At 36.8% G+C, this 14,491-nt stretch overlaps 1 protein-coding gene across 1 annotated transcript in view; it reads left to right on the top strand.

The window, feature by feature from the left end:
• The first annotated feature begins 996 nt into the window (after nt 1-996).
• atp10b (ATPase phospholipid transporting 10B) overlaps nt 997-14,491 on the top strand; it is a 33,679-nt gene continuing 20,184 nt past the window's right edge. Inside the window, exons 1-2 of the mRNA XM_058408957.1 lie at nt 997-1,635; nt 13,812-14,016. Coding sequence (XP_058264940.1) covers nt 1,229-1,635; nt 13,812-14,016 — 612 coding nt within the window. The 5' untranslated portion in view covers nt 997-1,228. The remainder of the gene's footprint in view (nt 1,636-13,811; nt 14,017-14,491) is intronic.

Below are 14,491 nucleotides of genomic sequence, written 5' to 3'. Positions count from 1 at the left end.
TTTTAGCTTCGTTTATTACAGTTCAATTTTAGAGCAGAGTGTGTGAACAGACACCATATTTTCTAACATCGTTACAACTTCTGAAGGAATCGTTAATGCTATAGAAACAGAAACGAGGCACTTTAGCTTGGTCGTGGAAATTTTTTTGAATATGATATGTTTAAGTGGGATAAAATATATTTTTGCACAAAAGGGTGTCTTTATTTATTTATTTAGTGTTATTATATTATTGGGTTGGAGGCAGCATTTCATCACTGATGCTAAGCTTCATCAATCCTATCTGATACATATGGCAATAACAGCTTGGTTCTGACGTCATTGGGAGTGCTGTCTTTCATTGGCTCTCTTTTTATATATATTTTTTGTAATATATTTTCAATATTGATATTTTCCATTTAATCGTAGCATATTATTATTTGTAGCAAATTATTGTTTTATTTCATTACAGTTTTATTGTTTTTCGGATTTTATAATCAAGGAATGAAGCACAAAGGAAAATGATCTGTAATGCGATGATATGAAACAGCCTAACAGGATTGGAAAAAGGAAAGCATTATTTTCTTTTAACATGTCCTGAAGTGTTTTAATTCTCTACTCTCACAGCGAGTTGAGAAGTATAATATTTCTTTTATTTATTCGCTGTATAATTGGCTGAATGCGGCTCATCTCGTGTCACATCTCGATTGCTGTCAGACTAAGCTTTACCCTCATTCCTGTCCATCTTACCACTGGCAACTGTTTGGTATTAAGCCTAATTGTTGTGTTATATGCCTCACATACTTGACTGGAAGCTTTTTGAACTGAAATCAAGTTTGGCTGCATGCTTGCCATTCTGCTCTACACTTTGACTTCCTCTTACGTCACCAAGCCTGCTGCAGCATAATCACTCCCATGTTTCATGCTGTTGAAGTAAATAGAATAGTTCAAAGATTATACCTTGACATTTCATGTCATTCTGTTGTATAAGAGTCTTCAGTGGAGTATGTGAACATTTTGTCTGTATACACGGTGGTGGTATGCTGTTCCAACAACATGCCTTTCACTGACATATACCTAAAACATCCTGAGCGGTCAGGGGAGTTTGACAGGTAAGTTCAGAGATACTCTACCATGTGTTGCTATTCTTACTCAAGTGTCTCCCAGTGCCACGTGTCCAAGTGATATGAAAGAAATGTGTCTACGAGGGCGAACATTTCCGTAGGTTGTGCACAGAGACAGCTGAGACAGAATGAGCTGGACAAGAGGTCTGGCCTCAGCCTGTCCTTTCTGGACTGGACGTGGAAATGACAGCAATGTGAGGACACTTGAATCCAACCTGCTTTACGAGAACCAGAAATCCAACGATCATCCCAACAGGAACTATGCAGGAAATGGCATCAAGACCACAAAATACACCATCTGGTCTTTCATCCCTGTGAACCTAGTGGAACAATTCCGACGGGTCGCCAATATTTATTTCGTGGGCTTGGCGGTGCTGAACTTTGTCCCAGCGGTGAACGCTTTTCAGCCACAGGTGGCCATCATTCCCATTTGTGTCATTCTGGCTTTGACCGCTATCAAGGATGCTTGGGAGGATTTCAGACGCTACCAGAGTGATCGCCAGCTCAACAGCATGCCCTGCCTCGTCTATAGCAGGTACAAAGCACCTCTCTGCTACTTCTAATCTTTCATTGACAGCTGATTTTTATAAAAGAGAGGTTCATTAGCTTAGTGTTGCACTTTGCTTGGTATCTGCATGGATATCATTTAATGTGGGATCTCTTATAAAACATACACAGGCTTTTAATAACCTAGATGTGTGCCATATTTCTCTGTCTCTGGCTCTATTTCAGTTTTTTCTCCATCTCACGGACTGTGTGTGTGTGTGTGTGTGTGTGTGTGTGTGCGCTTCACTTCATCTGTGTGTTTCAAAACCCCATAGGAATTTTTGACCTAGAAATAAATTTTGTGGGAGATTTTTTTCCCTCTTTTGACGAGGACAATGTCTTTACATCCACCGTCTTCATGGTGAGAGTTCCAGTGAAATCCTCATCACAGTGTTGCATCAGAGTGAAGACAGAGTGAATGCTGTTTTTGGAGCTATTTTTAAAAACATGAATAGCTGTTGAAAATTAGGGAGTACTTTAACATATGGCAAAAAAAAAAAAATAAAGATGAAAAAGAGAGTAAATGCGAAGGAGAAAAAAAAGGTGGAATGATGCAGAGAGTGAGTATAAAAAAAAAAGTGGTGGACGTTTGATACCGGTTGGTCCCTGGATATTTATCCTTCCATTTTTGAAAAGTCGCTCCAAATACATTGCTACTTCAATTTTGGAGTATTTTCTGAGACTGTGTTTCATTTGGAGGCTCTCAGAGTGCTTCCATATGGTTGTTCCCAGGTGGGCCACACGAACACGGTCACACAAACTGGCCTAAGCCAGCGTGGAGCTGCATACTGACGTCCTGTTCTGACATGGCAGGCCTGTCCGGGGGGAGTTTAAAAAAGGTGTTATTTGGTGGGAGAAATGCTGTTTTTAGTGTTCTCTGGATCCTTGAAACATATTCTCTAGTTTCGAGCTGTGATTAGACCCTCATCAGCAGTATGCTGGGCTTTAGAACACTAATCACTGTGTTTTCTAAGACAGGTCCATTTCTGGAATCTTCAGCACCTTTGCTCAGCACAGTGATGGATTTGAGTCTATAGTCCTCTGTTGCATTCTTATCTAGTCTCATAATTGCAATACAATGAAATTTGGAGGTTAAGGTCAGAGCACAGTGTCAGACATTTCACCACACAGTTGATTTGGGGGTTAGGAGTCCAACAGTGGCAGCTTAGTAGCACTGGGACCTTTCAATCAATAGCCCATAACATTTACCACTAACTATTATTGCCCTCAGGGGCAATGTATGTATTAAAGATTTGTCAAACACCCTTTAGGAATTACGTACTGTATTATCTAGCAGTTGGCGAATAACTGCACAGATTATCCAGTTAAGCACATCAGAGAAAATAAGGTTTTATTTAACCTTCCACCAAATATTTGATCATGATACAGATCCTGTGCAACTTTAGGCACAGCAAGACATAGTTTCCAGCTGAGGGTAATTGTTTCCAGTCTAGCAACTGTTAAATGTCATGTACAGTGGCTTGTATAAGTAATCATGCCAATTAAACTGTGCTTTTGGCAATCAATTTGCCACGCAAATCTCAATATATAAATAGACCTGAGACTTTGATAACACGACCCCACAATGAAACATGGTGGTGGCAGCATCGCTGTGCCATATTCTTTATCCTGGACTTGTTTTCATCACTCCTCGTACTTCATAATGCTGTTTGTTACGATATAGTTCTAACAAACTCAGGGGCCTTTCAGGAATGCTATGAATTTATATTGACATCATGTGACAGTTGACAGCAATTGCACACATCAACTCCATTAAACTAATTATCAGATTTCTGACTGCAAACTGGTTGCACCAGAACTAATGAAGGGGTCTCACAGCAACAGGGGTAAATATAACCACTTTTATATTAATTAAATTATATACAGTATGTAATACATTTCCGTATATGCAGATGTAGATCCATTACATGTGATCAATTTTAGTCCATTTCAGTTACAGTATAGATAAGTAGCCTTTATTTGTCACATTACTGTACTTCTTTCCTCGCATATCTCATCCTTGGAGGATTGGGGTCAGAGCACAGGGTCAGCGATGAGGCAGTGCCCCTGGAACAGGGGAAGAAGGGAACTGGGGGCCTTATTGAAGGCCCTAACAGTGGCATGAACCCTGATCTTCCAATCAACAACCCAGAACCTTAACTACTTGAATTTGAACTACAAAATTCAGAATGTTCAAAATGGCTGAAGCATGTATGTATTCATCTTCTTGCTTTACTAGATTCGTCATCTTTTTGCTTTAATTGCTTTATTAGTTTTGACTTTTTCTTTGACACAAAATAATCTGAAGATAAAAGAAGCACCGAAAGTCAGTATTCACTCTCAGAGTCAGTTTTACTAAAAGCTTGCTTTAATCCCATTTTCATTAAAATAATATTAAGGACTAATATTATATCAATTGAATAATATTGTTTACATATTATTGGCGCCACTGACAAAGCTGCGAACAAGTAATTCCCAGTCATTCAGAATTATGTACAGGGTCTAGAATTATATTATAATAGAATTAAAATATGTCCAGAGCAAGCATAATTGCTTTCTATTGTCCTTAATATACAATAAATTATAGTAAATAAGCCACATATTCGACCTAAAGCACCACAGTATAGGTCATTAAGGAATCAAATGATAAAATAAACCATATGACAGTTTAATCCAAACCTTAATCCTAAATGGGTGTTAAAAGTAAATGTACCATAATAATTGTATGGCATAAGATTATAAGGTCTGTGTCTTCCAGCATCAGCTTCAGCATATTTTCCCTGCACACCAGTAGCTTCTGTCATATCATGGTTTATTTTTACTTACTAAACCACTGAATCATGAACACATGTGGTAACATTTAGCATCAGCAGCAGACGTAGTACTGACTCCACTTTGCTTCTGGTGTGAAACCCTTGGCTGTATTTTTGTATTTTTCTATATTTGGCATTGGCACTTTGCCACTGTTTGTAAAATTCATCATGTTGTTCACCATCTGTCTCTGAAATGAACTGTCGTATATCTGCATTTGTGATAGAGTAGTGTATAATTCACCCATAGATCTGCTTCCCAATTTAAATTCCATCTTACAGTTAAAGAGTGACATTGCTGAGACCAAACTAAGGCCACATGTATAACTGCAATAGGGGTATATATATAGGGATCTTTTTTGATGTAGGGTTTTCTAGGCTCCAAGTTCTATGCCACGTAGTAGGATAAGCAGTATAGAAAATGGATGGATGGATGGATGGATAGACGGTTGGGTGGATAGATGAATGGATGGATGGATGAATGGATGGATGGATGGATGGATGGATGGAGGGTTTTCCCTAAGATGACCTCCTGCCCACATGAAAATGCCAATTTGCATTACACAAAGCTTTTTAGAAAATGCCCTTCAAGATAGAGACCTTTCACAGCTCGGTTTTTTACACTTCTTTGTGTGTGGACAGCTGAAATCTGAAAGTCTTTCAAAATGTTGCCTTGATAACTATAACCTGTGCATGACCTTTGCTATTTTGTAATGAATGTTCTAACACTGCTTTGATCACAGGTTCTGCCCAGGTGGATATTTTGTAGACAGTCATTTCTTATAACATTAAATTTTAATTTTGGATTTCCAATAAGCCTTGGGTCTTGTTGACCTTGAATTTAAGTGTAACCTTAAGCAGGAGTTCTACTTCACTTTCACTCCGCACATATGAATACAAATATGCATCTTTCTTAACTGTTTAATACTCACACTCTCTGATATACTATCTCCAGACTGACATGTTCAGGTGAGAATTTTCCGTTTTTGTTTGGATGGAGACTTTTGCGAAACTGGTTTTAAGAAACAAAGGAGTAAAAAACAACAGATTAAAAATATCTGTACACATGTGGATGGGGCCTGAGGTATATAACCAATCCTGTCCAAATCCTTTTACTTACAAGGTTTAAAATGAACAGTAATTAGTACTGACCAAGAAACCTGTGCCTAGTATCACCAAGCAGTGATAATGATCTAAAATCTACTTAAGCATTATTAAAGCATTTCATGTCTGTGTTTTATACAGTCTAATAGAAACACCCGTACCCCTGTACTCCAACCTGACATTATCTAACCAGGGTTCATACAATCAGAGATTATCCAATCTGATCCCAATAGTTTCATTCAATTCAATTTTATTTGTATAGTGCTTTTAGCAATAGCAAACAATAGAACATTACAAATATAGTACGAAGAGTTAAGTGAAGATTAATATTAGACTTTAAAGGGAACCTCATCCTCATTTGGGTGACAGTGAACATGAATAGTCAAGTTAATTGCATAGGTTAAAAATTTTAGACATATTAAATTCTATCCATAAATATTCTACTTCTACGCAACAGTTTTTAATTTTAGCCTCACTAAAGCCCCGTGTTACACTCTTTTTGTTCTGAATAGGCTTTTGTCTGCGATTGTTGATTCTCTTACGTTCTGAGTCATGCTGATATACAACATTTTACTTACTTATACCCCTCCCTTATCTGTTTTCCCACTGTGTCATGTGCATTTATCATCCCTTAAACCTGCTGAACGAATAGATTCAGTGAATGAAAAAAATGTCTAACTCATAAAGGATCTTTCTTTGTGATTCTAGTTATTTTACAGCAGGTTCCAGGTTTAATACTGTAATAGACTGTATGTTTTTGGCCTAATGCCAAATGAACAAATGATGTCTCTAAATACAGGCAGAATTACGAACTGTTGCTTTTGTTCGGCAGTCATTAAATAAAGTCGTACGCAAATAGTTTCACAGCATAAACCTTATAAAGAGGTTTTTTAAAAAGTTTTGGCAGTGCCGATTTTCTTCATGCTAACGTGTGATCATCTCCCAAATATCTTTCCAGCACAGCTTTTATACTTTATGCAAATTTAATAGCTGTTCTTATTTGTATTCATTTATGGATTTGTTTTGTATGTTCGCATTAGTGCGTCTCGTTACATGTTAAAAATTCACACAAACCCGGGAGCTTTCATAGGATACTAAAGCTTTTTCAGAAATAACAGCATTTCTTTGTGTAAATTTACAAATCTATGAATATAAATATGAATAAATTGGTTTGTATCCTACTTGATAAATGAGGCTCAATATTTGACAGCGTGTAAGCTGGGAGATAATGATCTTTAGGTTTTCTGTGTGTAACTGTGCAGTGAAAAACAATGTGAGAGGTGCGGCTTCACGACCAGAGCCAGCACCGGAAAATATTATTACTTTTCACACTTCTTCTTATCTACTTATAGCCGAGTGCCAGAAATGGACAGCTGAGTCATCACAAACTGCAATTGCTTGTCATCGTCTTTTGAAGGAATTCTTATCACAGGCATAATCACACACTCACTCACACACACACACACACACTATGAAGAAAGTACTTCTAAATATCTACACTACCTCAGCTATTTTGCTTCTTTTTTTCAATTCAAGATGCCATGTTTGTTTTTAAAGTTGCGTTCAGCATGTAAGAGAACTGTCAACACGGCGATTTGTACGCCTTTAGGGATTTGTTTGATGGTGTCACAGCACTGCGATAACATTAATTATTCATCTTGGCCTAAGTGATAACATTAAAATATTCTAATAAAAGATTGTGGGACATGATAGTAAACATTCTGCTACAGCTGGGATTCAGAACCGGATAAGAGATTTCCAGTCCTTGCCCTGGATTACATGCTCTCCTTGGTGATGACATGTCAAAATCAGGTCATGTTGCACAGAAATGTTCAGAACTTCTCAAACGGAGAAAAATACGATAAATTATATAAAGTATGAATGCTTTGTTGAGGTTATAATTCGTTTCATTACGGATTATCTCTAAGCCGTCAGTTTATGTGTAGTCATTAATATCTGTCATTGGGTGCCATTTCACTGGAAATAAAAAATGTCATTATCGATGCCACATTTAAGGAAAAATCATTTAAACTCCTTTCAGATTTTACCTTTGTAACCGATTTTCTACTCTTAACCTCGATGCACTTTGACCACCTGCTGATAGTAGATTTATCCCTCATGTCACCTCAACTTAAAAACAGCGATGCAGCGGCACTTTACTCTTTAAGTCTGTCCGGCTTTCGCACTCCCTCGTCTCTACGCTCTGCTTAAAACAGATCAAGTTCATGCTCAACACATAATTCAGCATACAACTGCTTAGAATCCAGATTATTGTTTTATTCACATCTGGGCTGGATTTCTCATTATAGTAAATTGGTGAATAACTAAAAAGAAGCTTCTGCTGTATTTACGGAACTAAACATTTAAGACTAATTGTTAACACTAATGTTTATGATTGTCAGTTTGTTTTCTCTTATTAAACATGATTGCAATAACAATCTCCTCTCTGACATTGGCACAGAAGAACCACTAATTTCTAATGCCAATAACTACAATCCAGCACTGTCCAACAAATTAGTGCCAGAATCACAGAACTCTTCAGCAATATTTCAACATGAACATATTTGATGTGGAGTTTTCCTCAAATTTTGGATTGAGGATCCATTTAATTGTAAAAAAAAAATCTATTCTGATGAACAAAACAGAAAGTAATTACGCAAAGGAGTACATTCTTGATTCTCGTGTTGTGCGATATTATGTATGTGAGTAGTATGTGAATACAGTATGTGAGTATACTTGTGCTACAATATACTTTTCTGCAAATTATTTGACACACTATTCTATTAAACTTGTAACACTGCTTGCCTGTTCTCTATAAAACCCCGCCCTGTCTGTTTTTAGAACGTGTCAGTCAGCTATTCAGCATGCTTTTCACCTTTAAACCAAACGGAATGCAGTGGAGTCAGTGAACACAACAGACTAATAAAACATAATGGAAGATAATAACCTAGGCTAATAACGTGTGACACTGACTGATGTGTTCATTTATCCATCCTTAGTAACTGCCTGGTCTGGGATGTAATGGGTTAAATTAGATTTGATTTGTCAGGAAATATCACTTAGGGTAGTCAAAAAAAAATGTGCAAGTGAAAGTAAATGAAGTTGGGGGGAATGATGGCATCAATTCCTGCTTGCACCGTGTTTGTATGGCATTTGCATGTTCTCCATGTGCCTAGAGGATTTCCTCTCTTTGCACTGGTTTCCTTCCCGAGTCCACAGACGTGTTGTTGGCTGATCTCTAACTTGTCCATAGTACATGAGTGTGTGTGTGATTGTGTCTAGCGATAGACTGGCATCCTGTCCAGGGTGTGCCTTGCCTTGTTCCCCAAGTCTCCTAGGGATAGACTCCCAATAGGATAAGTGGTGTAAAGAATGGATGGATGGATGGAAGGATGGATGGATGGACAATTCTTGTTGACTTGTACTAATGAAGCTGAGGCTGAGGAACCTCAGAGTCAGAATTTACACATCATGCTGAGACTGCTTTCATTTCTACCTCTTGTTTTTTCCCAGTGTTTCTAGCTGCATAGTGGTTTAAGCGGCCTTTAAATCCTAATACAGAAATTTGGAGCACTAATACATAGATATAGATAGTGCCACTGTTTCCTGTATGTTTCTAATAATATTTCCACACCACTGAAAGTCTAGTGCTAGATATAGACAGCTGAATCATCACTTGTCTTCCTCTGGTGGAGTTCTTATCTCAAAAATCATCACACACACCTAATCATGCTTTTGTATTCAATCAGTAAGAGAGGTGTTGAAGCAGCAGGTTTTAGGCTTCAGAGATCTGTTTGATGGTGTCATGACACTGCGATAACAATAATTATTCCTCTTGACCTAAGTGCTGCTTCTGACACTATTGATGCCATAATAAAGTGCATGGAAAATTACAGTAGACAATCCGGTACAGCTCTAAATTGGTTTTGTATAGATAACGTCCTGCTGATGTGCACAAATTATAGCCAGAGAAATGGCACAAACAACAGATCACAGCTGCTATGTGCTGTTATGTGACGGTACATCCTGTCTGTGGGTGTTGTGAGTACGGTTGTTTGAACTGCTACTCTGATGGTAAGGGGATGAAATTTCGCAGCGAGCCCGTCTGGATTGCATTTTCGGCTGCAGGCTAAAAAAATTAGTTCAGTGATAAGCGTTTTACTGCGATTGTCTTTCCTTGTTGGAGGCAAGTGGCAAAATGTTTTTGCAAGTTGTCCAGCTATTACTTGTTTGTTAGCTTATTTGTGAAATGTTATCTGGGGGTAAATGAAATTCACATTCACATATTTTTCATAAATCACACATTTAAAAAAAAAAAAAAAAGTTCCGCTGTCTCGGGAAAAAAATGTGGGAAATTTGGATAATTTACATGGATACAATAATGTGACGTATTAAATCTTACAAAAATAACAGAATATAGAAAATTTATAAAAAAAAATAAAATAAAAACATATAGTCGATGCTTGGTTTATATAAACTTATTAAAATGCATGCCATCAGGTTCTGAAATTATTCAGATGATTAAGTTGGTGTGTAGTTTATTAGTGTCATCACATAATCTGAAAAAATGTCTAGCCAGTATTATTGTCTGGATCAGTGCGATTTTATTAACACATTCATTTAAATTTCATAACGTGAAACTCTAAGAAATGTGTCAGAGTTTGTCATTTTTGTCACATTGCAGGCTGTCAAGAAGATTATTCATGCATTTGTGTAAAAGTATTGATGAGTAAAGTCAGAGCACATTGTCCCGGTGCCTTTTGTCATGTTAACGTTTTGTTGTTTTATTTATTTATTTATTTTTTACAGTATTTTATTTTTTATTTTAATTCTTAATTTTTTCTTTCTCGTTTAGCTTTAGCATTTGTATGAAGCAAATATAATACTTCTATATTGCTTAGCGTTTGCTTTTTTTTTTTTTTTTTTTTCCAAATCATTTGATTGGTATTTTTACTCTTGACTCTGACACTCACTGGACACTTTAATAGGAACACCTGTTCACCTGAGCATTGATATAACAATCTGTTGAGTCTATTTTGTGGCCACAGAGCGGTGCATGAAATCATGCAGAAACAGCTTTAATTAATATTCACATCAAACATCAGAATAGGAAAATATGATCTCAGTGTTTGTGACTGCAGCATAGTTGTTGGTGCCAGACAGGCTGGTTTGAGTATTTCAGAAACTGATGATTTCTTGGAACTTTCAACAGTCTCTGGAGTTTACAAAAGAATAAAGTAAAATAAAATACAAGGCAGATCTGTGGGTGTAAACACCTTCTTGGTGAGCGTGATCATTGGAGAATGGCCAGAGTGGTTTGACTTGACAGGAAGCCTACCCTGAGTCGGATAGGCTACAACAGCCGAAAGGTTTGAGTCCTGGCAGCTACAGAAATCTGAAGATACAAGTGGAATATGTTCAGAGTAACTGTACAGTTGACGAGTGGAGAAAGATCAGGTGAACTTCTTTGGGTATTTGCATGAATGAGCAGGGATACAGGTGTTCCTGTCTAAAACAGACATGATATGGACTTAATACAAGGGGTCAGTACTAATTCTTAATGATTTTTTAATTCTATTCATGTCCAATTTTATAAGTAAGTGTGAATGCTAAGTAAAAGGATAGTTTACTGAACTTCTTCTGAAACAAAAGTGGAGAGAAGACAGAAAATAGAAACCAATTAAGATAAGGATTATGGGTGAATTCAATTAACAAAGCCAGCAGTTATGCAGACCTGGCAGAAAAATCTACTTTTGTGTTAGATTTTGCAGATTCCTTTGTCTGATTCTTTGTCTTCATTGCCTGAAGCAGTTTATTGCTAAAATCTTATATAATAACCTCGCATATTCCATAAATTATCAACTGCTTAGAGCTAGGTGAGCTAAAATCGCTCAGGATAGAAATATATTTACCTAAAACTAGGTCAAATCCTTTTGAAAGAAACAACATGTATCTGTCTATCAGTCTTCCATCGATCTTCTAAATACCTCCAGGCTCTGAGTTTACATAGCACACTACTTTCATTAGAAGAGAAGATCTCAACACAAATGGTATGCTAAATATGATACCAGCTGTTGTCTGGCAGGCTTTTTGTTTTAGGAGTGGCTGCTGTGGCATGCTGTAGGTGTCTAGCTTGAGAACACAACCCTCCTCGTCCTACGTGTCGGGCTGCATGCCTGATGAAACCTATCATCATCTGAGTTGTGTGTCTTTCTCATCAGTGTCATCGGTTAGCAGAAAATATGATGTGGAAATGACATTAAGTTAATGCACTGTTTCTTTGTAACCTTGGACATCCCCACCCAGTTCCAGTCTAAATATAGTGCCTATTTTGATAATGAGACTTTCACTCGCACGACCCGACCCTGCTAGAAAAAAAAAAAAAAAAACAAATTAGGAAAAATGAAAGTTTTTTTCTCATTAGATCAGGGGGCATAATGCAATCAGATAGAGCATTAAATTATCTTTCTTTCTATTTTCTTTCTTTCTATTTTTTTATTTGTTTAAAGGGACAATCAGCGGTGTGAAGATCAAAATTTTAGGGAGGTCGCCTTTGCAGAAATGTATTGTAGTTAAAATGCAATGATTATATAGATAGATAGATAGATAGATAGATAGATAGATAGATAGATAGATAGATAGATAGATAGATAGATAGATAGATAGATAGATAGATAGGTAGATAGATAGATAGATTTGTTATATCAGCAGACAATTACGTACATGACATATGATATTACAGACAACAAATACTAACAAGACAATTATCTGTAAGTTATATGTAAGAAGAATGTTAGGAATACGATGACACAAAACAAATTAAATCTGAATGGAGATTAAGTGTTGCTTATTGGCAAACAAGTCACTTGTAGCCTGATCAAATAATGCTACTGCAACAAGCAGGCTAGCAGTATTACACGTAGCCGGAAAAATATGTGGTAGCGTAGTGTCTCGTGAGATAAGACAAGCTAAGAGAGCTAAATGTTGATTAAATCTATGGGAAAACCCTCTTCGGCTGCTCTGAGATCACAAGATAAGCCATTCATCACTACTGAGGTATTCCACATATTTAGACTACGTTCCGTCATCCACTGTCCTACTTTTTGTATCTGACAAGTTCCGGAATCTGCTCAAACCCAGACTTCTGTGTCCTTATAGCTATTCATGGCCTTGGAGGCAGTACACATTAATCAATGTCTGTATTTATAATGTAAATGTGTCAGGTCTAGCCCTAATTTTTATCTGTCCTCCCTGGGCAGGTTGATTTTGAAGAAAAAGGAACAAATAGGACAAAACAAATACACAGAACATGGTCATCAGTATAAACCTGGATAATACAAGCGATATAATACTGGATTGTCTGGCATGTCTGTGGTATAAGTTCAGGAATGACTGAAATAGTAAATCTCAATGTGTATTTCTTATGTGGTTTTTTTTTCTCTCCATCTGATATGATGACCATTAAAGAGGTTTCATGGGGTTCAATTACGGAGACTCTGTTATTCTCTCTATATACTATATATCTGTGATGTTGCCAATAATGTCTCAAATGCTGATTTGTATGTATATTCTGATGACACTCATCTATTTTACTGCTATCTCCAGCCGAGGCAATCTCAGATCTGCAAAAAGACTTGAGACAATAGAACACAGTTGTATACATACGCAATTCTTGGCCTGTTAAACAAGTCATGATGAGATTCTCATTCTGAGATTTACAGCTGGAAGAGTGTCCAAACTTTTGCACATGCCACAACACATATCAAGTAGTGGTGGAAATGTTATTTTAAAATATTTTGCTGTAGCATTTGTATTTACTTCTTTTAACAGATATTTAAGTGCTCAAACTTTTGCATCTTACAAGGCTGACTAATCAAACAAGGGCCATTAGATAGATAATGGGTTTTATATTATTATATAGAACGATAAATATTTTATAAACAACGATCTTTCTTTGATTTAAGAAACTTTTTGAACGTAGTTTGTTTGAAAGGTTAAAAAACATGTTTATTTGACGCTTCTGTAGTGGAATTTCTATTCTGTAGTATCTCTAGCAATGTTTTTTTGAAGAAAAACAAGTTTTCAACAATAAGATGTAAACAAGATTAACAACAACTTCATGGTTGAATAAAAGCAAATCTGTTTTAAATATAATTTGTGCCTCTATCCAGGCATTCAGTTTAATCTAGAGCAGCTTTATGCACGATGGGGCTCCAGGTCACTAGCTGAGTGTCTGTCTGTCTTTTTCCAGGAGCCAGCGGAGCTTTGTGGAGAAAAGATGGAAGGATGTACGTGTGGGGGATTTTGTCCGAGTGCTCTCCAATGAGATCGTCCCAGCAGACATCTTGCTCCTGCACACGTCCAACCCTAACGGAGTGTGCCACATGGAGACGGCCAATCTGGATGGCGAGACCAACCTTAAGCAGAGGAAAGTGGTGCCTGGTTTCTTCACACCGGTGAGGATCCTGTTGTAAATCTAAAAGCTTTGAAAAAAAAAAAAAGCTTCTGTAGGGTAAAAACATTGTTTAGATGCTTGCAAAATGGCTTCACTTATCAAACACTATTCAAAACTAAAATGCATTTTAATGTAGATTTCCAATTGTCCAAGAATATATGTTATAGACACCACTGCTAGCTGAGAAGTTTTTAAACTAGCATGAAGTAACATCAATAGTTATACAGCAGCCCAAAGTTTGGTAACTTTCTGTTAACTGTAAATATAATTATGTTAATTAAATTTACATTTTTCTTACAGAAACACTAATTTCTATTACTTATTACTTCAGCATTATTTTCCCCTCAAATAGCATTAGACAGAATACTTTGCATCAGCAGGTTAATATTGACTATTAAGCCAAACAAAAAAGTCATTGCTTACATTATGCCTGGTTAATACAGAAATATAACTAGCTTTTACATTAAGTAAAAAAT

This window comes from Hemibagrus wyckioides, linkage group LG14, assembly GCF_019097595.1.
Source record: "Hemibagrus wyckioides isolate EC202008001 linkage group LG14, SWU_Hwy_1.0, whole genome shotgun sequence".
In the NCBI taxonomy this organism is placed as follows: Eukaryota; Metazoa; Chordata; class Actinopteri; order Siluriformes; family Bagridae; genus Hemibagrus; species Hemibagrus wyckioides.
Note: the sequence above shows the minus strand (reverse complement) of the source record. Positions and strands in the feature narration are given on the sequence as shown.